The 23,889-nt window shown below is 40.1% G+C and overlaps 1 protein-coding gene across 1 annotated transcript in view; it reads right to left on the bottom strand.

Annotated features, from left to right (window-relative positions):
- Window positions 1-5,368: 5,368 nt before the first annotated feature.
- Window positions 5,369-23,889, bottom strand: part of SCIN (scinderin) — an 81,016-nt gene continuing 62,495 nt past the window's right edge. The window contains exons 11-16 of the mRNA XM_036864544.1: window positions 23,060-23,230; window positions 19,294-19,471; window positions 18,870-18,991; window positions 15,863-15,940; window positions 14,105-14,165; window positions 5,369-6,325 (exon numbers count right to left, since the gene is read on the bottom strand). Of these exons, the coding sequence (XP_036720439.1) occupies window positions 6,198-6,325; window positions 14,105-14,165; window positions 15,863-15,940; window positions 18,870-18,991; window positions 19,294-19,471; window positions 23,060-23,230 (738 nt within the window). The 3' untranslated portion in view covers window positions 5,369-6,197. The remainder of the gene's footprint in view (window positions 6,326-14,104; window positions 14,166-15,862; window positions 15,941-18,869; window positions 18,992-19,293; window positions 19,472-23,059; window positions 23,231-23,889) is intronic.

Raw genomic sequence — 23,889 nt, 5'->3', positions numbered from 1 at the left:
ACAAATAGATAATTTTCACCCTTAATGCTATTCCTATTTTTAGAGTAAACAGAAAGTAAACTTTATGCTGCTGGGGTGTAGATTTTTCTTTAAAAGAGTATTCACTACCTCAACTTTGATTTGAGGCAAGAGTAGAACATGAACAGGGTTTTTAAGTCAAAGGGATGTTTTGCTGGTTATCAAATACTGTGAAGGATAAATAGTTACAGTTTTGGCTGTTCCTACAACTGAAAATAATCGAATTAGTCTCCCTGGAGAGTGAGGCCAGGCCTAGAGTCAGAAAGAGCTGTATTTGATTTGCAGAAGACTCTAGTAGGTATTTATCCTGGCTGCATATTATAATCACCTGGGAGCAGTTAAAGACTATTAACACCCAGATGACTTTCACCAAGAGTACTCCCGTCTCCCTTTCCAATCTATGAACCTTTTAGTTCTTTCTCTTGCCTCGTTGAAGTGGTTCTCCATTGGGGGCAATTTTGCTTCCCTCTCCCCACAAGGACATTTGTAATGTCTGGAGACAGTTTTGATTGGTACACTGGAGGTAGGGGGTGGGAGAGATGGGGGTTACGGTTTTCTGTTAAGCAGAGGCCAGAGATGATCCTAGTCATCCTCTAATGCCCGGACAGCCCGAAGAGCAAAGAACTATCAAAATATCAGTAGTACCAAGACTGAGAAACCCTGCCTTCTCCGCCTGGCTAGGACCTCCAGTAAAACACAGAAGAGATGAAAACAAACTTCTGTATCATGTTGCAGATCCTAGTGGGAAAAACTTGGTCTTCTGCTCTTAAATATGTCAGCTGTACATTTTTTCATAGATACCCGTTTTAAGATTGAGGAACTTCCATTTTATATCTCATTTGCTGAGAATTTTCATTATCAGTGGTTGCTGAATTTTATCAAATGCTTTTCTGTACCTATTCAGACGTTCATATGGTTTTTCCCTTTTAGTCTGTTAATATGGAGAATTCTTAATTTTTAAATGTTAACATGGATTCCTGGAATAAAACCCATTGAATTTGGATTCAATTTGATAAACTTTAAAGATTTTTACCTCTATGTATTGAGGAATACGGGCATATAGTATTCCTTTCTTATAATCACTTTGTGTAGTTCTGATATCAGAGTAATACTGGCCTCATCTTCTATTATTGGGAACAGTTTGTATAGCATTGGTTTAATTGCTTTTTCAAATGTTGACAGAAGTCACCAGTGAAGCCTAATTAAGCCTAGGCTTTTCTCTGCCACAGGGGTTTACCTATGAATTCAATTTGTTTAATGTGTGTGTACGTGTTGCTACTTAAGTTCTGTTTCTTCCTGAGTTAACTTTAGTAGTTTGTGTCTCCCAAAGAATTTTCCCATTTCATCAATGTCAGATTTATAAGCATAAAGTTATGTTTCTTATTTTCTCTTCAGTGTCCATAGGTTCTGTGGTGATACCCCTCTTTTATTACTGAGTTTACTTATTTTCCCCCATTTTCTGTATTAGTCATTTTCTTCTCTCTGCTTTCTTTAGGTTTAATTTACTCTTCTTTTAGTTTCTTAAGGTGGAAGCTTACATCATTGATTTGAGGCCTTTCCATTCATCTAATGTTAGCATTTAATGCTATAAAATTTCTTTTAAGCCCTGAGTTAGCTGTATCCCACACATTTTAATAGGCTGTATTTCAATTTTCATTGAAATAAAAATATTTTATTTCCCTTGTGATTTTTCCATTTACCCAAATATGTGCAAATTAGCAAGATATCTGCCTGTTATGAATTTCTACTTTAATTCCATTGTAGTTACAGAACATAAGTTTGTATGATTTACTTCAAATTTGTTGAAATTTGTTTTATGGCCCAGAATATTTTCTCTCTTGGCAAATAATTTAAGTGCCCTTAAAAAACAGCTATGCTGCCATTATTGGTGGAATGTTCAGTACACATCAATTGGGTTAAATTGGCTGAGAATGCTGTTCAAGACCTCTGGGTCCTTACTGATTTTCTTCTTCTGTCAGTTCTTGAGAGACGATTTCCCCATTACAGTGGAATTCCATTTTTCATCTATTATTTTCACAGTTTCATTTTCACATTCAAATTTTTGAACCATATGGAATTTATCCAGGCATATACAATAAAATGTGGGTCCAATCTTTAAAATATTTCATCATTAATATTTTAGGTAGCACAATAAGGATGGTTTTAAGAGAGAACTATTTTAGAGAATATATAAAATCCATAACATACTTTTAAAATACCTAACATAACTCTTTAAAACTAAAAGGAGAGAAATCATAATGGAGAAAAAAATCTGAAGATACAGCAAGAAAAAACGTTTTGAAAATACATTTTTTTGAACAACACACCCATCCTGTATATATAATGAATACTAATATTCTTTTGACTAAAATTTAATCTCTGTGAGTAATCTGTCCAATATAGAAGTTATTTTGAAGCCAATTCTCTGATGATCTCGCAAAACAAACAAACAATGCTAAGATGACAAAACAATAGTTCACTTTACACAGGTTCCTTGGTTCCTGCTCTTTCGCTCAAAGTTAACGCCATAATCTAACCTCATTTGAAATTCCTGAAATATGCTACTTCTGACTAGAATACTGATTTCTGATTAGCACTTGGTTTTCCTAGATTCACTATTTTTATTTTCCTGTCACAAATTTCACAGAAAAACCAGTGTGCTATATTATTTGAAGCAAAGAAAGGTCTGTAAAGCACTAGTAGCTGAGGGTTAAATTTGTTATGGTTTTTCATCCCAAAAATCTTTCATGAAAATCAGAGGCAAGAAAGCTATCTAATGTTTCATGTTAAAAATTAGCAAGCAATAGTTCTTTTCAAGAAAAATAGAAAATAAATTATGAAACTTCTATATTTATTAATTAGGCTATATGAAACTGCTTTTCAAATCCAAAAGACTGATTTCTATGTGGTTTTACATATAACTGGAGGTTTTTTTGTTTTTTAACATCTTTATTGGAGTATAATTGCTTTACAATGGTGTGTTAGCTTCTGCTTTATAACAAAGTGAATCAGCTATACATATACATATATCCCCATATCCCCTCCCTCTTGCGTCTCCCTCCCACCCTCTCTATCCCACCCCTCTAGGTGGTCACAAAGCACCAAGCTGATCTGCCTGTGCTATGCAGCTGCTTCCCACTAGCTATCTATTTTGCAATTGGTAGTGTATATATGTCCATGCCACTCTCTCACTTCGTCCCAGCTTACCCTTCCCCCTCCCCGTGTCCTTAAATCCATTCTCTGCATCTGTGTCTTTATTCCTCTCCTGCCCCTAGGTTCATCAGAACCTTTTTTTTTTTTTTAGATTCCATATATATGTGTTAGCATATGGTATTTGTTTTTCTCTTTCTGACTTACTTCACTCTGTATGACAGACTCTAGGTCCATCCACCTCACTGCAAATAACCCAATTTCGTTTCTTTTTATGGCTGAGTAATATTCCATTGTATATATAAGCCACATCTTCTTTATCCATTCATCTGTTGATGGACACTTAGGTTGCTTCCATGTCCTGGCTATTGTAAATAGAGCTGCAATGAACATTGTGGGACATGACTCTTTTTGAATTATGGTTTTCTCAGGGTATATGCCCCGCAGTGGGATTGCTGAGTCATATGGCAGTTCTATTTTTATAACTGGAGTTTTAAGACTACACAATATCATAGAACAACGGCCCTTCTATAATCCACCAAATTCGCCTTTTTAGAAGAGATTGGTTCCCCTCCCCGAGACTGACTTCACACGCGTTGTAGGTGTTTTTTTCCAGCCACATCAGTTTTAGGTGTGAAATGAGAACAGCAACTCCCTAGCTCACCCTTTCCAGGTAATTTTTACAAATGCTCTTCATCCCCTCTCTCCAGCAGCAGCCCTTCAGTTCACTAACACAGGACTCATGAGCCTTCCTGATACAGCGGCTGTTGTTGCTGGTAATTTCTGTGACCACCCCCCATGGCTACATCCTCCCCACACTGCTGGTGCTGATGCCGCGCCTGCCTCGTCGGGCATCACCATCCCTGCCTCTGAGTACTTGGGTTTGGGATTTGGGAAAGCAACCTTTTCACAACTCAGGCTTAAAAAGCAGGTCTGCTGAAGATGAATGTTTTGTAGCCCAGGGGTGACAGGAGAGAACCCCAAGGAATCTCCCCGCTTCTTGAGACTTCAGCCCCATTATATGGGGCTTGCTCCCACCTCCAGGCCTTCGTACTTGGCATTCCGTCTGCTCAGGTGTGATCACTAGGTTCGCTCCTGCCTAAGCACCCTATGAAATCTGTACCCCACCTCACTCTTATCTAAGTATTTCCTATCCTCCTTCCTTATCTTTTTCCCTCCACAGAACTAATATATTTTTATAATATATCACTTACTGATTTTGTTTTTCTTAGCCTCTTGCCTGGAATATAAACTCCATGACCGTTGGGATTTTGTCAGTTTCATTCACGTTGTACCCTAGAGCGCCTGACACCAAGCAGATGCCTAATAAATATTTATTAAATGAACAGTCCCCGGAAGTACAGCTTCTCACTGCTTCCCTACCACCCACCTAAGCCCCAGGTCCCCACAAGACCATCCACCTTCAGGCCATAATGGACGGGGGTCCACGTTCTCAGGCCAGGACCCAGGCCAGGACCAAATCTGAGACACACAGCCCTTCATTTCCCCAGCGAGAGGGTGAGAATTCCTCAGATGCCGTCTCTGTTCTGATTCCCCTTCCCATGGAAGTATAGCTTCCCCTCCCCACCCAGCCACCCCGTAGCTTACCACCAAAGCCGGTTTCTGTTTTCCTGAAGCGCCGTCTTCGGCCCCAAAGCCTGTTTTCTGTCTAGTTAAGCGAGGAGGAATTAGACTGCGGCGGCTCCAACGCCGTGGCAGCCGACTTATGCAAATCAAAATCTAAGCCTGTAAATGCCTCACGGTTACGAAATCCAAACCTACGCACAACCAATCACAGTCAACTAGGCTTCAAGCTGTAGCCAATCACTAGTAATTTCCTTGCTTTGTTTCCACCTTTTCTCCACGAAAGTCTCCCTGGAGTGTTCGGTTTGGCGCTGCCCGATCCAAATCGATTTTTGCTCAAAAAAACCTCTTAAAACTGTTAATATGCTTCTGTGTATTTTTTAACAGGACCCAGGTTTCATTTGCACTGTGGTATTTAAAGTTGAAAATTATATAACCATGGAAAAGTTTAATTTTGACTATGTAATGAGAATGAATTTTTTTAATTAAATTCATATTTATTTATGCATAAAAGTATTTGTAACCTTAAGGTTAACTGTGTAATTAACTGACACATCACACTTGAATAAAATGTCACAACAACCTTTTCAAAAAGATGTATTTTAATGAGGAAAGACAGGATTAGTGAGATATTTTTGTACATATCTTTTGTGATATTAAACATGTACTGTCAAATATATAGATATATATAAAAGTGGATATGAATACAAATTATTTTGTCATGAAAGAGCTGTGCTTTCAAAGGCTTTTTAAAAGGCCAAAAAGGTGAAGTTTCTCCTAGAAAATGACACTTGGGACTTCCCCGGTGGTCAAGACTCTGCCTTCCAATGCAGGAGGCGTGGGTTCAATCCCTGGTTGGGGAACTAAGATCCCACGTGCCGTGGGGTGCGGCCAAAAAGTTAAAAAAAAAGAAAAGAAAATGACACTTAAGAGTTAATGGTATCAAAGTCACATTGGCTAAAGAAGGAAAACAACAAACTTTTAAAGCTATCTTAATGGAAACCTTACTGCAACTATGCGATTCTTCTGAACACAACACACAGAAAGGAGAATAACCTCAAAGGCATTTATAAGTTTCTTCTCTGATATATTAAAGTACAAGTTTGGCTAATCACTCCTGAATTGTAAAATTTCCTGACAAACTCCCCTAGACTGCGCGTAGCTTTTCTCCTTTAAAAGGTCATATAAAAGATATAAGCCAGCATCCAGCAGAGCTAATACTGGTCCATAACAAAAGTTTACTTTAAGTTATTTAAAAACATTAACGTAAGAAAATTCCAGTTTAAAAGAAATTTCAAACCAGTACTAAGCATTAAAAAATAGCCACATGGCTGAGGTTAATTTTCTAAAGTCAAACAAACAACTCCCCCTTTCTCCCCACCAAACAGCAATGGGACAGCTGCCCCATAATGTTTGTTTGCTTGCTTTTTCCTACAAAACTCAGTTTACCACCTGCTGGAATCCCAGCCCAGGAACCAGCCTGTGAATGTAGATGGCTCATGGCCCTGTTTTATGATGACAATCGGCGTCCCCTTGTCTCTTCCAGAAGGGTCTGTCTCAAGGTATATTTTGGCTAAAAAGAGTTTAAAAGACAAAGTTAGTTAGTTTCAATTAAAGTAAAATAACTAAAGAATGAAAAGCCTGCCAATAAAAGTAATAAATCAAATTTTCATTGCCCTAAAGTAGCCAATGCTACTCCATATGAACAATTCCTTATTGTCTTCTCTCATCTGCCATGGAATGTGCACGAGAGTCTCATTATTGCCTGAAAAAATTCCAAATTTTATGGAAGTATTCTTACAGCATAATTATTCTTTACTTTACAATAATACAAAAAAAAAAAAAACCCCACAAACACACACAAAAAAAACTGTGCCAGAAAAAACAGCATTCCTAAAAAGGAATTTATAAAAATCTAAGTTGGAGGAGCTTCAAGATGGCGGAAGAGTAAGACGCGGAGATCACCTTCCTCTCCACAAATACATCAGAAATACATCTACATGTGGAACAACTCCTACAGAACACCTACTGAACGCTGGCATAAGACCTCAGACCTCCCCAAAGGCAAGAAACTCCCCAAGTACCTGGGTAGGGCAAAAGAAAAAAGAAACAGCAGAGAGAAAAGAATAGGGAGGGGACCTGCACCAGTGGGAGGGAGCTGTGAAGGAGGAAAGGTTTCCACACACTAGGAAGCCCCTTCGCGGGCAGAGACTGCGGGTGGTGGAGGGGGAGAGCTTTGGAGCCACGGAGGAGAGCGCAGCAACAGGGGTGCGAAGAGCAAAGCGGACAGATTCCCGCACGGAGGCTCGGTGACGACCAGCACTCACCAGCCCGAGAGGCTTGCCTGCTCACCCGCCGGGGCAGGCGGGGGTTGGGAGCTGAGGCTCGGGCTTCAGTTGGATCCCAGGGAGAGGACTGGGGTTGGCTGCGTGAATACAGCCTGAAAGGGGCTAATGTGCCACAGCTAGCCGGGAGGGAGTCCGGGAAAAAGTCTGGAGCTGCCGAAAAGGCAAGAGACTTTTTCTTGCCTCTTTGTTTCTTGGTGCGCAAGGAGAGGGGATTAAGAGCGCCCCTTAAAGGAGCTCCATAGACGGGCACGAGCCGCGGCTCTCAGCACGGACCCCAGAGACGGGCAGGAGACGCTAAGGCTGCTGCTGCCGCCACCAAAAAGCCTGTGTGCGAGCACAGGTCACTCTCCACACCGCCCCTCCCGGGAGCCTGTGCAGCCCGCCACTGCCAGGGTCCTGTGATCCAGGGACAACTTCCCCAGGAGAACGCACGGCACGCCTCAGGCTGGTGCAACGTCATGCTGGCCTCTGCCGCCGCAGGCTCGCCCCGCATCCGTACCCCTCCCTCCCCCAAGCCTGAGTGAGTCAGAGCCCCCGAATCAGCTGCTCCTCTAACCCTGTCCTGTCTGAGTGAAGAACAGACGCCCCCAGGTGACCTACACGCAGAGGCGGGTCCAAATCCAAAGCTGAACCCCAGGAGCTGTGCCAACAAAGAAGACAAAGGGAAATCTCTCCCAGCAGCCTCAGGAGCAGCTGATTAAATCTCCACAAACAACTTGATGTGCCTGCATCTGTTGAATACCTGACTAGACAACGAATCATCCCAAATTGAGGAGATGGGCTTTGGGAGCAAAGATATCTATATATTTTCTCCCTTTTTCTCTTTTTGTGAGTGTGTATGTGTATGCTACTGTGTGTGATTTTGTCTGTATAGCTTTGCTTTTACCATTTGTCCTAGGGTTCTATCCGTCCATTGTTTTTTTTTTACTTTTAAAAATATTTTTCTTAAAAATTATTTTTTATTTTTTATTTTAATAACTATTTTATTTTATTCTACTTTATTTTATTGTATCTTCTTTCTTTCTATTTTTTTCTCCCTTTTATTCTGAGCCACGTGGATGAAAGGCTCTTGGTGCTCCAGCCAGGCATCAGGGCTGTGCCTCTGAGGTGGGAGAGCCAACTTCAGGACACTGATCCACAAGAGACCTACCAGCTCCATGTAATATCAAATGGCGAAAATCTCCCAGAGATCTCCATCTCAACACCAAGACCCAGCTTCACTCAATGACCAGCAAGTTATAGGGCTGGACACCCTATGCCAAACAACTAGCAAGACAGGAACACAGCCCCATCCATTAGCAGAGAGGCTGCCTAAAATCATAATAAGCCCACAGACACCCCAAAACACACCACCAGACGTGGACCTGCCCACCAGAAAGACAAGATCCAGCCTCATCCACCAGAACACAGGCACTAGTCCCCTCCACCAGGAAGCCTACACAACCCACTGAACCAACCTTAGCCACTGGGGACAGACACCAAAAACAACGGGAACTACCAACCTGCAGCCTGCGAAAAGGAGACCCCAAACACAGTAAGTTAAGCAAAATGAGAAGACAGAAAAACACACAGCAGATGAAAGAGCAAGGAAAAAACCCACCAGACCTAACAAATGAAGAGGAAATAGGCAGTCTACCTGAAAAAGAATTCAGAAAAATGATAGTAAAGGTGATCCAAAATCTTGGAAATAGAATAGAGAAAATACAAGAAACGTTTAACAAGGACCTAGAAGAACTAAAGAGCAAACAAACAATGATGAACAACACAATAAATGAAATTTAAAATTCTCTAGAAGGGATCAATAGCAGAATAACTGAGGCAGAAGAACGGATAAGTGACCTGGAAGATAAAATAGTGGAAATAACTACTGCAGAGCAGAATAAAGAAAAAAGAATGAAAAGAACTGAGGACAGTCTCAGAGACCTCTGGAACAACATTAAACGCACCAACATTCGAATTATAGGGGTCCCAGAAGAAGATGAGAAAAAGAAAGGGACTGAGAAAATATTTGAAGAGATTATAGTTGAAAACTTCCCTAATATGGGAAAGGAAATAGTTAATCAAGTCCAGGAAGCGCAGAGAGTCCCATACAGGATAAATCCAAGGAGAAACACGCCAAGACACATATTAATCATTCTATCAAAAATTAAATACAAAGACAAAATATTAAAAGCAGCAAGGGAAAAACAACAAATAACAAATACGGGAATCCCCATAAGGTTAACAGCTGATCTTTCAGCAGAAACTCTGCAAGCCAGAAGGGAGTGGCAGGACATATTTAAAGTGATGAAGGAGAAAAACCTACAACCAAGATTACTCTACCCAGCAAGGATCTCATTCAGATTTGATGGAGAAATTAAAACCTTTACAAACAAGCAAAAGCTAAGAGAATTCAGCACTACCAAACCAGCTTTACAAAAAATGCTAAAGGAACTTCTCTAGGCAGGAGACACAAGAGAAGGAAAAGACCTACAATAACAAACCCAAAACAATTAATAAAATGGTAATAGAAACATACATAGCGATAACTACCTTAAATGTAAATGGATTAAATGCTCCAACCAAAAGACATAGACTGGTTGAATGGATACAAAAGCAAGACCCGTATATATGCTGTCTACAAGAGACCCACTTCAGACCTAGGGACACATACAGACTGAAAGTGAGGGGTTGGAAAAAGATATTCCATGCAAATGGAAATCAAAAGAAAGCTGGAGTAGCAATTCTCATATAAGACAGAATAGACTTTAAAATAAAGACTATTACAAGAGACAAAGAAGGACACTACATAATGATCAAGGGATCGATCCAAGAAGATATAACAATTGTAAATATTTATGCACCCAACATAGGGGCACCTCAATACATAAGGCAAATACTAACAGCCATAAAAGGGGAAATTGATAGTAACACAATCATAGTAGGGGACTTTAACACCCCACTTTCACCAATGGACAGATCATCCAAAATGAAAATAAATAAGGAAACACAAGCTTTAAATGATACATTAAACAAGATGGACTTAATTGATATTTATAGGACATTCCATCCAAAAACAACAGAATACACATTCTTCTCAAGTGCTCATGGAACATTCTCCAGGATAGATCATATCTTGGGTCACAAATCAAGCCTTGGTAAATTTAAGAAAATTGAAATTGTATCAAGTATCTTTTCCGACCACAACGCTATGAGACTAGATATCAATTACAGGAAAAAATCTGTAAGAAATACAAACACGTGGAGGCTAAACAACACACTACTTAATAACCAAGAGATCACTGGAGAAATCAAAGAGGAAATCAAAAAATACCTAGAAACAAATGATAATGAAAACACAACGACCCAAAACCTATGGGATGCAGCAAAAGCAGTTCTAAGAGGGAAGTTTATAGCCATACAATCCTACCTTAAGAAACAAGAAACATCTCAAATAAACAACCTAACCTTACACCTAAAGCAATTAGAGAAAGAAGAACAAAAAACACCTCAAGTTAGCAGAAGGAAAGAAATCATAATGATCAGATCTGAAATAAATGAAAAAGAAATTAAGGAAACGATAACAAAGATCAATAAAACTAAAAGCTGGTTCTTTGAGAAGATAAACAAAATTGATAAACCATTAGCCAGACTCATCCAGAAAAAAAGGGAGAAGACTCAAATCAATAGAATTAGAAATGAAAAAGGAGAAGTAACAACTGACACTGCAGAAATACCAAGGATCATGAGAGATTACTACAAGCAACTCTATGCCAATAAAATGGACAACCTGGAAGAAATGAACAAATTCTTAGAAATGCACAACCTTCCAAGACTGAACCAGGAAGAAATAGAAAATATGAACAGACCAATCACAAGCACTGAAATTGAAACTGTGATTAAAAAACTTCCAACAAACAAAAGCCCAGGACCAGATGGCTTCACAGGCGAATTCTATCAAACATTTAGAGAAGCGCTAACACCTATCCTTCTCAAACTCTTCCAAAATATAGCAGAGGGAGGAACACTCCCAAACTCATTCTACGAGGCCACCATCACCCTTATACCAAAACCAGACAAACATGTCACAAAGAAAGAAAACTACAGGCCAATACCACTGATGAACATAGATGCAAAAATCCTCAACAAAATACTAGCAAACAGAATCCAACAGCACATTAAAAGGATCATACACCATGAGCAAGTGGGGTTTATCCCAGGAATGCAAGGATTCTTCTATATACGCAAATCAATCAATGTGATACACCATATTAACAAATTGAAGGAGAAAAACCATATGATCATCTCAATCGATGCAGAGAAAGCTTTCGACAAAATTCAACACCCATTTATGATAAAAGCCCTGCAGAAAGTAGGCATAGAGGGAACTTTCCTCAACATAATAAAGGCCATATATGACAAACCCACAGCCAACATCATCCTCAATGGTGAAAAACTGAAACCATTTCCACTAAGATCAGGAACAAGACAAGTTTGCCCACTCTCACCACTATTATTCAACATAGTTTCGGAAGTTTTAGCCACAGCAATCAGAGAAGAAAAAGAAATAAAAGGAATCCAAATCGGAAAAGAAGAAGTAGAGCTGTCACTGTCTGCAGATGACATGACACTATACATAGAGAACCCTAAAGATGCTACCAGAAAACTACTAGAGCTAATCAATGAATTTGGGAAAGTAGCAGGATACAAAATTAATGCACAGAAATCTCTTGCATTCCTATACACTAATGATAAAAAATCTGAAAGTGAAATGAAGAAAACACTCCCATTTGCTACTGCAACAAAAAGAATAAAATACCTAGGAATAAACCTACCTAAGGAGACAAAAGACCTGTATGCAGAAAATTATAAGACACTGATGAAAGAAATTAAAGATGATACAAATAGATGGAGAGATATACCATGTTCTTGGATTGGAAGAATCAACATTGTGAAAATGACTCTACTACCCAAAGCAATCTACAGATTCAATGCAATCCCTATCAAACTAACACTGGCATTTTTCACAGAACTAGAACAAAAAATTTCACAATTTGTATGGAAACACAAAAGACCCCGAATAGCCAAAGCAATCTTGAGAAAGAAAAACGGAGCTGGAGGAATCAGGCTCCCTGACTTCAGACTATACTGCAAAGCTACAGTAATCAAGACAGTATGATACTGGAACAAAAACAGAAATATAGATCAATGGAACAGGATAGAAAGCCCAGAGATAAACCCACACACATATGGTCACCTTATCTTTGATAAAGGAGGCAAGAATATACAGTGGAGAAAAGACAGCCTCTTCAATAAGTGGTGCTGGGAAAACTGGACAGCTACATATAAAATAATGAAATTAGAACACTCCCTAACACCATACACAAAAATAAACTCAAAATGGATTAAAGACCTAAATGTAAGGGCAGACACTATGAAACTCCTAGAGGAAAACATAGGCAGAACATTCTATGACATAAATGACAGCAAGATCCTTTTTGACCTACCTCGTAGAGAAATGGAAATAAAAACAAAAATAAACAAATGGGACCTAATGAAGCTTAAAAGCTTTTTGCACAGCAAAGGAAACCATAAACAAGGAGAAAAGACAACCCTCACGATGGGAGAAAATATTTGCAAATGAAACAACTGACAAAGGGTTAATCTCCAAAATTTACAAGCAGCTCATGCAGCTCAATATCAAAAAAACAAACAACTCAATCCAAAAATGGGCAGAAGACCTAAATAGACATTTCTCCAAAGAAAACATACAGATGGCCAACAAACACATGAAAGAATGCTCAACATCATTAATCATTAGAGAAATGCAAATCAAAACTACAATGAGATATCATCTCACCTGTCAGAATGGCCATCATCAAAAGATCTACAAACAATACATGCTGGAGAGGGTGTGGAGAAAAGGGAACCCTCTTGCACTGTTGGTGGGAATGTAAATTGATAAAGCCACTATGGAAAACAGTACGGAGGTTCCTTAAAAAACTAAAAATAGAACTACCATACGACCCAGCAATCCCACTACTGGGCATATACCCTGAGAAAACCATAATTCAAAAAGAGTCATGTACCAAAATGTTCATTGCAACTCTATTTACAATAGCCAGGACATGGAAGCAACCTAAGTGTCCGTCGACAGATGAATGGATAAAGAAGATGTGGCACATATATACAATGGAGTATTACTCAGCCATAAAAATAAACGAAATTGAGTTATTTGCAGTGAGGTGGATGGACCTAGAGTCTGTCATACAGAGTGAAGTAAGTCAGAAAGAGAAAAACATATACCGTAAGCTAACACATATATATGGAATCTAAGAAAGAAAAAAAAAAGGGCATGAAGAACCTAGGGGCAAGACAGGAATAAAGACACAGACCTACTAGAGAATGGACTTGAGGACGTGGGGAGGGGGAAGGGTAAGCTGGGACAAAGTGAGAGAGTGGCATGGACATATATACACTATCAAATGTAAAATAGATAGCTAGTGGGAAGCAGCCGCATAGCACAGGGAGATCAGCTAGGTGCTTTGTGACCACCTAGAGGGGTGGGATAGGGAGGGTGGGAGGGAGGGAGATGCAAGAGGGAAGAGATATGGAAACATATGTATATGTATAACTGATTCACTTTGTCATAAAGCAGAAACTAACACACCATTGTAAAGCAATTATACTCCAATAAAGATGTTAAAAAAAAAATCTAAGTTACCACAGTTATGGAGGTTTTACTATTTTCATAATAAAAAAAAAGTGTTTAAGTGAATTAAAAATTTTCAGATTAAATTGATATAATTACATCCTAAATTAGATAACAAAATATTTTTCTTGTTCCTTTTCTGAAATTCTTCAGTTTAAAAAAAATTCCATTACTCTTTAGTTCTGAAGATGAAAGCTAAGATTCTTCTTGGTTTTGATACGTGGTTTTGGAGGACGTGGTAAAAAGAGAAGTCAGGAACTTGGTAACACCTGTTCAGAATTACTGTCGTAATTGCCCACAGGATCTAGCTTACCAGACTTCAGAGATTCTGATCTCTCAACTTCATTGGCGTCTTTTCCAATCCAAATAAAAATCTGAAAAATGAAGCAATAATAATACACATTGTTTTGGGAGTGTAGATGTGGTGCAAGCCTTATGCAAAGTGCTTCTCATACAATCCCACTTAATCTTCACAACAACCCCAAAGTCAGGGGTGTGGAGATGGAGGTGCAGAGAGGTTCAATCATTTTCCTAATGTATACACTTACTAAGAGACGTCTAAATTTATTTCCAGCCAGTTTGACTCCAGATTTCACATTCTGGTATTTTATGTTTATATAGTATTTTCTAGTTATTAAGTGAGCTTTCCTTAAAACCACACATTGGCTGGTTTTTTGCACTCAACCGTGGGGTGTGTAAGGCAGTCAGTATACCCATACTATTACCCTGGGGAAACCATATGTAGCTTGTTTGTGGGCACCACAGACTCCCTTTAGGATCACCTAACTTAGCCCTAGGGTTCTTGTCCTATGGTATTGTATCCTGTCACACTTTGGTAAAAGTGCTATAATGTTTAATATTTAAATACTGATTCTTAAAAACAGATTATGTTCTGTATGTATCCTTCTTGTCAAATGTGTAGGTTTTCTGCTTCAATGATGAAAAATTCTCCTGAATTCCCTTATATTTAAATCACTTTAAAATCACTTGTTGGCAGAGAAATTTTGGTCAAATTAGTTTTGATTACATTCTAATGCATACTGAAAGTGCTAGAATATTTGCTTGCAGGCACAGAACAAACCATGACAGCCTGGCCACGTAAATAAAAAGTATGATTGAAAAACAAATGAAATGTAGTACAGGAAATATTCTGAAATATCCATGATTATGGAAGCAACAGAGCTGACTACAAATGGAAAAGATTAAATTCTTCTGAATAAGGAAACATTCTTATAATTCTTAAATACACAAAGGTGTTTTATTGACATAAGGTTTTAAATTTCACATCTAGAAATAAGTGATCCATTCACTTAGGGAGAATCTGTGACTAGATCCCAAACTCAAATATGGTAATTCTAAACCAAGAAGCTAAGTTGTAATATAACTGAATGACTTAGCAAGTAAGAACAAACCTAAAAGTAACAAGTCTCTGTGGTTGGCTCTAAGACTAGGCCTAATTCAGATAAGTGTTTTATAATTGTTCTATATGATTTAGCTCCTAACATATTTATTTTTCCCTTTCACAGGAGAAAACAACTAACAGATGTGACATATAAAATCGCCATTAATTTTCTATCAAATAAAGATATATACATAACAGTAATATATTTTACTGTGTAGATTCAAAACTATTCTGTGTCTATTCCTTCCCCAGGGAAGGGGTCTCCTAGGACTTTTTTCAAATTTCAAGAGAAATTCTGAATATTTTGGTCTTCCTGAAGCATCGTGCCCCCCCATGCATTGCAACCAACTAATGCATTTATTACTTAAATGAGTGGCTGAATGAATGTATGAATAAATTAGGAATGAGTGAATTTTACAAATAAATGAAAAGTAGGGGATTTTTGGCCAAAACTATACAGCCAAAGATGGTAGCCGTGGAATTATTTCCATATTAAGAAACCAACTTGCCACACTGGTTTTATTTTTTGCCAAACTCTGGAGAGTTTCTTTTAAATACAGCCTAAATCCACGGGTCCGTTTATTAGTAGACTTGCTATTTCTCAAAGCAGGTTGTGTCAGGTCCCAACTATAAGTACACTCTCTTGCTGTGAACAAAATACAGCTTTACCTGTTCCCAAGCATCTAGTAACATGACATCATCTTCTGCTAAATCATCCTGGGTGAACTCTCCTGGAACCTCTTCAACCTGAAATGTATAAAAAAGCTTGATGACCAAACAGTCAAGCAGTGATTTTTCTAATATACGGGATACAAACGCCTTGTATTATTTGGAGCATAGCAAAAAAAAAGTTTGGTAGCCATTTTTTTCTTCCTTTTGGGCAGTTAAAGATTTAAATAATTGTTTATCTGTTTAATCAGGTATCACAAACTCAGGGTATCTTATTTGGAGAGGACAGTGCTTAACATAAACATTGCATATGGCCTTAGAGAGACCATGTACAGTCAATCTGGCCACAGTTGTCTCTAATTCTACTTCCTTATGACAAGTTGCTTCACAGATTTCTAGATTTCTGTTGCCTTCCTAGTTCCTAAAGACATTTAAGTTTATGATCTGGGTGTTAAATCATCTTTCATTTTGTAGGTCAAGATTATTTTAATAAAATCAGTAAGTCTGGTCATTTTTATGAATCAATCATTTTCCATAAGATGATATTATAACAATATTCCATATGCAAAGCTTCATTATTTTTATTTTAAATGGGTTAAACTGTGTTCTCCGTAGTTAACGTTAAAGGGTAATGGGGAGGGTTAGTTTAATGCACCCATTACCAGCAGGCATGCATTAATCTAAAGTTCAAATTTTTAAAAGAATTCTGGATGAAACCCCCCCTGATCCTTAGGAAGGTATGGTAAATTGGATTATGGTTTGCTCCTTCCCTCTACTGTGTGACTCTGCAGGTGAAGTTGACTGTGGCCTTGCCCTTGTCATACTAGCAAATGCGACTCAGGGGCCCTCCTGTGCTCCTGGGCTCTGTCCTGGGAAGAACAGGCATGACCCCAACCTGAAGCCCCCTGAGCATGACAATACCTGTTTGTTGTAATCTGATGACATTTTGAGATTGTTACACAAAAAACAAACACTAACCATTTACAGAGGGCAAATTTGTTTATATTTTCTTTTTACAGAATAATTACCAATTACATAATGCTTAAAAAAAGCAAAAACCTTAAATATCACTTACTCCATGCCTGGCACTGTTGTATATATGCAACAACTAATTTAATATTCACAACAACCCTATGAAGTAGGTACTAGGATTATCCCCATTTTTCAGATGAGAAAATTATAGCACAGAGAGGGTAAGTAACCAGCCTAGGGTCACACAGCCAGTAAATAATATCGCCAAGTAAGTGATATCAAACAGGCAGAATGGTTCTAAAAGCTGTGCTTTTAACCAATAGGCTCTGCTGTATTGTATGAATCTACATGTCTAAAGCCTGCTTTCTGATGATGAGATCAAATACTTGTTAGTAACACTCCTTTTCCTTAAAATGTGAAGGGATTAGCGTTCCAAATATCAAACAAGAAAATGAGTAGGTGTAAAGGAAAAGTATATTTCTCTTAAATATGTGAATGACAAAAACGAAAAACTAATAGATTTTTTTAACCTAAGAACAAAGCCTAGGTGTTATTTTTGTAACATATATCTCCATTGGAAACAAACATGTTATTTACAGCATTATTTGTAGATAATATTAATAAGAAATTATAGGAGCATATGCTGAAAAAGCCATTGTTTGGATGCAATTAAATCAACAGTCAAAAGAGTAAAACAACAGATTTTTCTGACAGCAAGTTTATAAAATATATGGATTTCCTGCAAAGTAGGTGAACAACTGTGGTGCCCAGCCACCTAATATTTATCACAATCCACCATTTAAATCTTTAATTTTTAGGTCAAATCACATGTAAGCTTCCAGTGTGGTTCACATATGAGCAGTTTCTTCTTCAAAGCATTTTATTTCAAGCATGCAATGTACCTGGGAAAATACTTACTAAATTTTCATGTGTGTGTTGAAAAGTAAAGCTTGTATTTACCAAGACTTGGTGACCAAATCTTTAGTTCAGATTTTATAGGCAAGGAATTTGTTCTTTAAATGAAAGATTTACACAAAAACTTAGTACGTCAAACAGAGAAAGCAGAATTTTTGTGATTAAACTGAGATGAGGGGCCACAGCCCAGGATATTTTAGAGACCCATAGACAATCACTCTTGTACACAAATACTTTTACTTTGAATTGCCTAGAATTCAAAGCTTGTGAATGGGACTATGACTATGACATAAAATATTCCTGCTGGGGCTTCCCTGGTGGCACAGTGGTTGAGAATCTGCCTGCCAATGCAGGGGACACGGGTTCGAGCCCTGGTCTGGGAAGATCCCACATGCCTCGGAGCGATTAGGCCCGTGAGCCACAACTACCGAGCCTGCGCATCTGGAGCCTGTGCTCCACAACAAGAGAGGCCGCGATAGTGAGAGGCCCACGCACCACGTTGAAGAGTGGCCCCCGCTTGCCACAACTAGAGAAAGCCCTCGCACAGAAACGAAGACCCAACACAGCCAAAAATAAATAAATTAATTAATTAATTAATTAATTAATTAATTTTAAAAAATATATATTCCTGCTGATTTCAGTTAATTTGCAGGTGTGTGTGTAGCTTTCTGTGATTTTGCCCAAGGATCATAATATTTCCATAATATTTTTTATTCCGTCAACATGGTGAAACTCTTTATTCCCGTGGAAAACTGCAGTGTAAAATTTACATAGTTTGATGAGACACTATTGTTGCATACAGAAAGCATCAAATCATTAAATTAGCGAATCGAACCACACGCATATTCGTACTGAAATGACCACATGCTGACACAGGTGCAAAGCAGCTGATATATTTAAGTGGAGCTTGATTAATACAGTACATTACAGTATTCCGATGCTTTCACATCCATTACGTCACTGGCTCTTAAACCGACCCTGCGTGGAGCAAAGATTGTCACCTGTGGTTTGCAGGTAAACTAAAACTGAGAATCAGGGCAGGAACGCGTTAGAGCAACACCAGAATGCTTATCTCTCCCACTGCTGCTGGTTCTACCCCAGGGTTTCACGGGACACTTACAAAGAATCTTCCAGTTTTGTTGGAGCAGGCGTAAAGCCGAGGTGGATGGTCTTCAGCCTGGGTTTCTAGCAGGGGAGAGGTCTGGTAGTCTTTTTTCCCTCCAAGGGAATTCCAAAACTCCTCTGTGGAAAACACAACAAGTTAGCCAGTGCATTTTCAGAAGCATATGGTCGGTACAGCTTTACCTTAACAAATGATAGTATCTCACCTCAACTTCACTGTTAAGAAGTTACTTAAATAGAGCAGGAGAAGTTACTTAAATATAGTAGGTACCATCACCCACTTTTGCAACTAGTGAATGGGTTCTTAATGCCCTACAACCATTACGAAGTTCCTATTTATGACAAAAATAAATAAATTACATGATTAGCAAGTATGCCAAATGTAAGTTCTGGCTAGTGTCCTTGGCCTCACCTATACACACCTGGTTCCTTGCCTTCCTGCATCCTCGTGGTTTTACATTTGAGGACACTTGCCACATACTCTGCTCCCTTCTCCTCCTCCTGGCTGGCCCCTTTTCCTCTCCAGATGTAGCCATTATTTTGTCGTAGTTTCAGGACAAAAACATCATTGGAATTCAATGACTTTGCATCAACATCTACCTAGAGTATGAAGAAAAATAACACAATGATGTAAATGCACTGCTGCTCCCTCAATAAATATGTCCAAGAAGCTGCGACAGTGCCAAACCACCTACAGACTTCTGTCCTGACCCAGGATATTAATTCAGGGGGCACCAGGACACCCCTAGGGGGTTGGAAACATTAGGAGCACATTGCGCTGTGTCACTTTAACGCTCACCCGCCCGAAGACAGTAGCACAAGGCTCTGAGAATAAAATAAGGCAAACTTAAGTGATACATAACAAGGATAATATTCAAAGAGACCGCAAGAAGGAGGATGGGCTATAATTGATGTTTGGAAAGAGGTTGTAATATTCACAAATGATAAACGTAAAGCACAGTGTTCAGTTTTTCTCTCTTCCCACTAAAGAGGTTTGTCAAATAATCAAAGGGACACAGAAAAATCATAAAACAGGGACTGGGGTCTAATACGGGCAAAGAGATAACATAGATTCACTAAAAGGTTCTCTAGGCTCAGATAAATTATAGCTCAAATTATAAGAGACTGTTTATAGGGGGTTAAAAACACAGCACTGACATACCCCCTTCCTTTCAACTGAGAAGCTGTGGACACCGTCTGGGATGAGCCAGACGAGCACAGCTCCAGTCAGTGTGGCTGCAGAGTGAGTGAGAGGCACCTGGCTGAGACCAGACTCCAGCCTGAGGGTGAGGCTGACAGTGGAGCCTCGGGGCAGGGACGAGGCATGTGCGGAGTCTCAGGCTTGGGAGTGAGTCTGAGGTCCTAGGATGGGCTTGTGCCTTTGACTGCGTCTATGACCTTGTCATTTTGTGTCTCTGCACTGGCCTCTGTGAGACCCTCTGTCTGACTATAGGATTGTATGACTGTGACAGTATGTATATGACTCTCTGTGGGACTATGGGACTCCATGTGAGGTGTGCTAACAGGGAGATGGAGAAGAACCAGGAAACAAGACTGTGATAGAGCAGCCATGAGAGAGGAAGAAATCAAGAGTGTGGTGTCCTGAGGTCAAGTGAAGAGAGTGCCTCAAGAAGGAGCTGGTGGGGCTTCCCTGGTGGCGCAGTGGTTGAGAATCTGCCCGCCAATGCAGGGGACAAGGGTTCGAGCACTGGTCTGGGAAGATCCCACATGCCGCGGAGCAACTAAGCCCGTGAGCCACAACTGCTGAGCTTGCGCGTCTGGAGCCTGTGCTCCGCAACAAGAGAGGCCGCAATAGTGAGAGGCCCGCGCACCGCGATGAAGAGTGGCACCTGCTCGCCGCAACTAAAGAAAGCCTTCGCGCAGAAACGAAGACCCAACACAGCCAAAATAAATTAATTAATTAATTTAAAAAAAAAAACAGGAAGGAGAAAAAAATGGGTAAGATCTCAAAAAAAATTTTTTTTTAAAAAAAAGGAGCTGGTGATCGGCTGTCCAAATGATGCCGTTTGACCAACTGTGTCGAGCTGCCAGAGGAAGGCATCAACCATGTGGAGAGTTGGGTTTCACCAGGTTCGTCAGGACCCTGTCCCCAGAGAGGGCACTAGAGGAGCAACGGACAGCTGCTGGAGGTTTTAAAGATGTGTCCCAGGTGCTGGTAACACTCAGAGAAGTGGTCATCATCCTCTTTCAGTAGGAAGGAGGCTCCATGGACCAAGCTCAAAGGAATCTATCAGATGTGATGATGGAGATCTATAGGAACTATGACTTCCAATTTCTAATCCAAATGTCTCCTTACTGGTACAGAGGAAAGAGACAGGTGACAAGAGGCCCATGCCCAGACTGGTGTGGGATCCTGGCGGTAGTTCCAAAATAGAACATAAGAAAGCTTTAGCCTCCCAGGAGATGAAAACAGAAAGCCTTATAAACAATGTTTCGACTAGTGCATTTCAGAGAGGCTAGGAATGCAAAGGCTGGTTTGGGAGGCTGCAAGAAAATAAAGAATCTGCATCGCAAGCAGCTCACGATGCCTCCTAAAGAAGTACCCACTGGGAAGGGACCAGGACCATAACGATTCTCCTTGACTCTTGCATCCGAAATCAACTGAGAGGGCCTGTAGGTGAAGGCTTCACCGTCAATTTGATAGATTTAAAAAAGTAGTCATAATTGAACACATGAGAATCCATGCACAGAAGGTTCTGGATGAGATCAATACCTAACGGAGTTTAAATTATATGACTAAATGAGGTCACTCTGAAGAGGGCCAAGACTGAGCCTCGGAGGGTTCCAGAGCTTAGAGGACGAGCAGAGGAGGAGAACCCAGCAGAGCTGGATGGGAGTGCAAATACTCTTCAGAAGAGTGGCCCTCAAGTGTGGAAGAAATCCTGCTAAGTGAGGGGTTCCAGAAGCCTCGTAAAAAGATAGCGTTTTGAGAAGACAGAAAAGGGTGGCTCTGGCAAATGCTAGCAGGAGGCTGAGAAAAGCGGGGTCAGACAAGAGGCTTTTGACGGCAAAAGGCAGGGCTTTGGCAAACTAGATAAAGCCCATCCGGCTGGAGGGGCAGGAGGAGATGGTGGAGTGGAGTCCAGTACAGGACCACAAGTGTGAGATGAAGTGGAGTCAAGACGCAACTGTTGGATGAGAGGAGCCAGACTGATGGAGACAGTGAGACAACGACTGAAGCCACCAAACAATAAGAGGGGAAGGACCGGGAGCTCAGACAGCACAGGGGGATGGGGGAGGGAGACGGATAAGAAGAAGTCAAAAGGGCAAGGGTCGAGCAAGGAGGGGACCCCACTACCAGTCCCTGGTCAGCGGGCACTGAGGGAAAACACAGCTTCCACTTGAGAAGGCTGTATGGGAATCTGTGTCCTCAGAACACAGCCACGGAGCAAGAAGGTGGGGTGGCTTAGAGAAGAGGTTGAGGGGGGAGGGATGCTATGACCCACCTGGTTTTAAGGGCTCAGCTGAATAACTTGGCAAATGGTCCAGGTTTGGGGATATACAGAGAGTGCAGGGCAGTTAGGGGTGACTTGGGAGACTTGGGTTTCAACGGTGACTAAGGTGACCGGGTTATGAAGGGTGATGAATCCTCCCTGAGGTCAAAGCACTCAGCCATTTAAAAACTTGGGCCCGGTGGCCTTGCCCATACCTGGTGGTCTTGTGGTCTGACACTGTGATCTGGGGTTTGACTTCTTTCACAGCTGCTGTCAGAGACAGCTTGTGTGGCCTTAACAGCTGAGTTATGGTCCCGGCCCAGTGTGGTGAAGCTTGCTTTCCACGGTCCTTACACTTGTACAAATAAGGGCCCTCCCTCTTGAATTTCCCTAGTGTGGTCACCTGACCATCACCCTCAATCCATCTTCCCCCAGGCCTTTCAAGACAGAGCTTAAGCTGCCTCACGCCTTTGACAGCTTGATTTGTTACATTACTCTTAAAATTCATTTGTTTTGTTATAAGCTGGTTGAAAAATATGAGAGGCCTGGTATCTGAAGTTAACATTTTACTTGATTCTCCGGCTTTTAATACTTTTTATGGTGAACGCTGGATTAATTATAGAAATGAAGGGGGTTTACTTGCCAATTTTTTTAAAGACTAGTATTTGTTGATGGCTCAGGTCCACTGGGAAGCCCATGAGCAGGGCAGGTTTTATTGAATGCATGATGTTACCTCCACAATTCTGGTGATCGATGCCAGGTTTCTTCGGACTTGAAAGAGGCGTGTAGGGGGGGCCGGCACCTGACCTCCTTTCTTTGATGTTCCGTTCTTGTAAATAATGAGCGGTTTGTCTTTGAACAAACTCAGCAGGTGAGCAGGTTCTTTGCCTTGGGAGACTCGGATCTGGGGGCGGTGGGGATAAAAGAAATTAATTAAGAGAGCAATGAAAGAAGACCGTATTTCCAAAGGCATCCTTATTTTTCTCTTTGAAAACAAAATTTAAAATATATAAAAAGTCAAGAGCAGGAGGAACGATGAATCAACAGAAAATATAGGTTAATGATAATCAAGCAGAGCTTCCTCACTGACTTAGGAACCATTCGTTACTCCAGACACAGCACCTTCTCGGGGGACACAGCACCACACTGCACCACTTTCTGCTTCCAGAAAGCACAAAGTTTCAAGTCTGTTCATCTACAACTCCAAAAGGGGAAAAACAACGAAGTGCTGATGTATGCTGTCTTTTATGAAAATTACTCTTTTTTTTACAAGGGCACCAAGCTTTCCAGATGTTTAGGGGTATACCTGTCTCTCACGTGTTTTGGATCTCGTTCAGTAGGTTAGGAGATGTGCATTCATTCAGATTCTTCCAAAAATAAGACAAAAGTGTACTCATTCTTTTTACATCCCTACCACTGTCAGATGAAAAAAATCATCATAATCTGGGGATGAATAAAGATTTCAATCCAAACATCAAAAACTGGCAGAAATAAACAGAATAGACTTTCTACTTTTTAGCTTACCTATGGAAATGGTAATAGTAGATTTGCTTAATATAAGCT

Source organism: Balaenoptera musculus, chromosome 9 (genome assembly GCF_009873245.2).
Source record: "Balaenoptera musculus isolate JJ_BM4_2016_0621 chromosome 9, mBalMus1.pri.v3, whole genome shotgun sequence".
Taxonomy (NCBI): Eukaryota; Metazoa; Chordata; class Mammalia; order Artiodactyla; family Balaenopteridae; genus Balaenoptera; species Balaenoptera musculus.
This window is presented reverse-complemented; position numbering and strand designations above follow the sequence as displayed.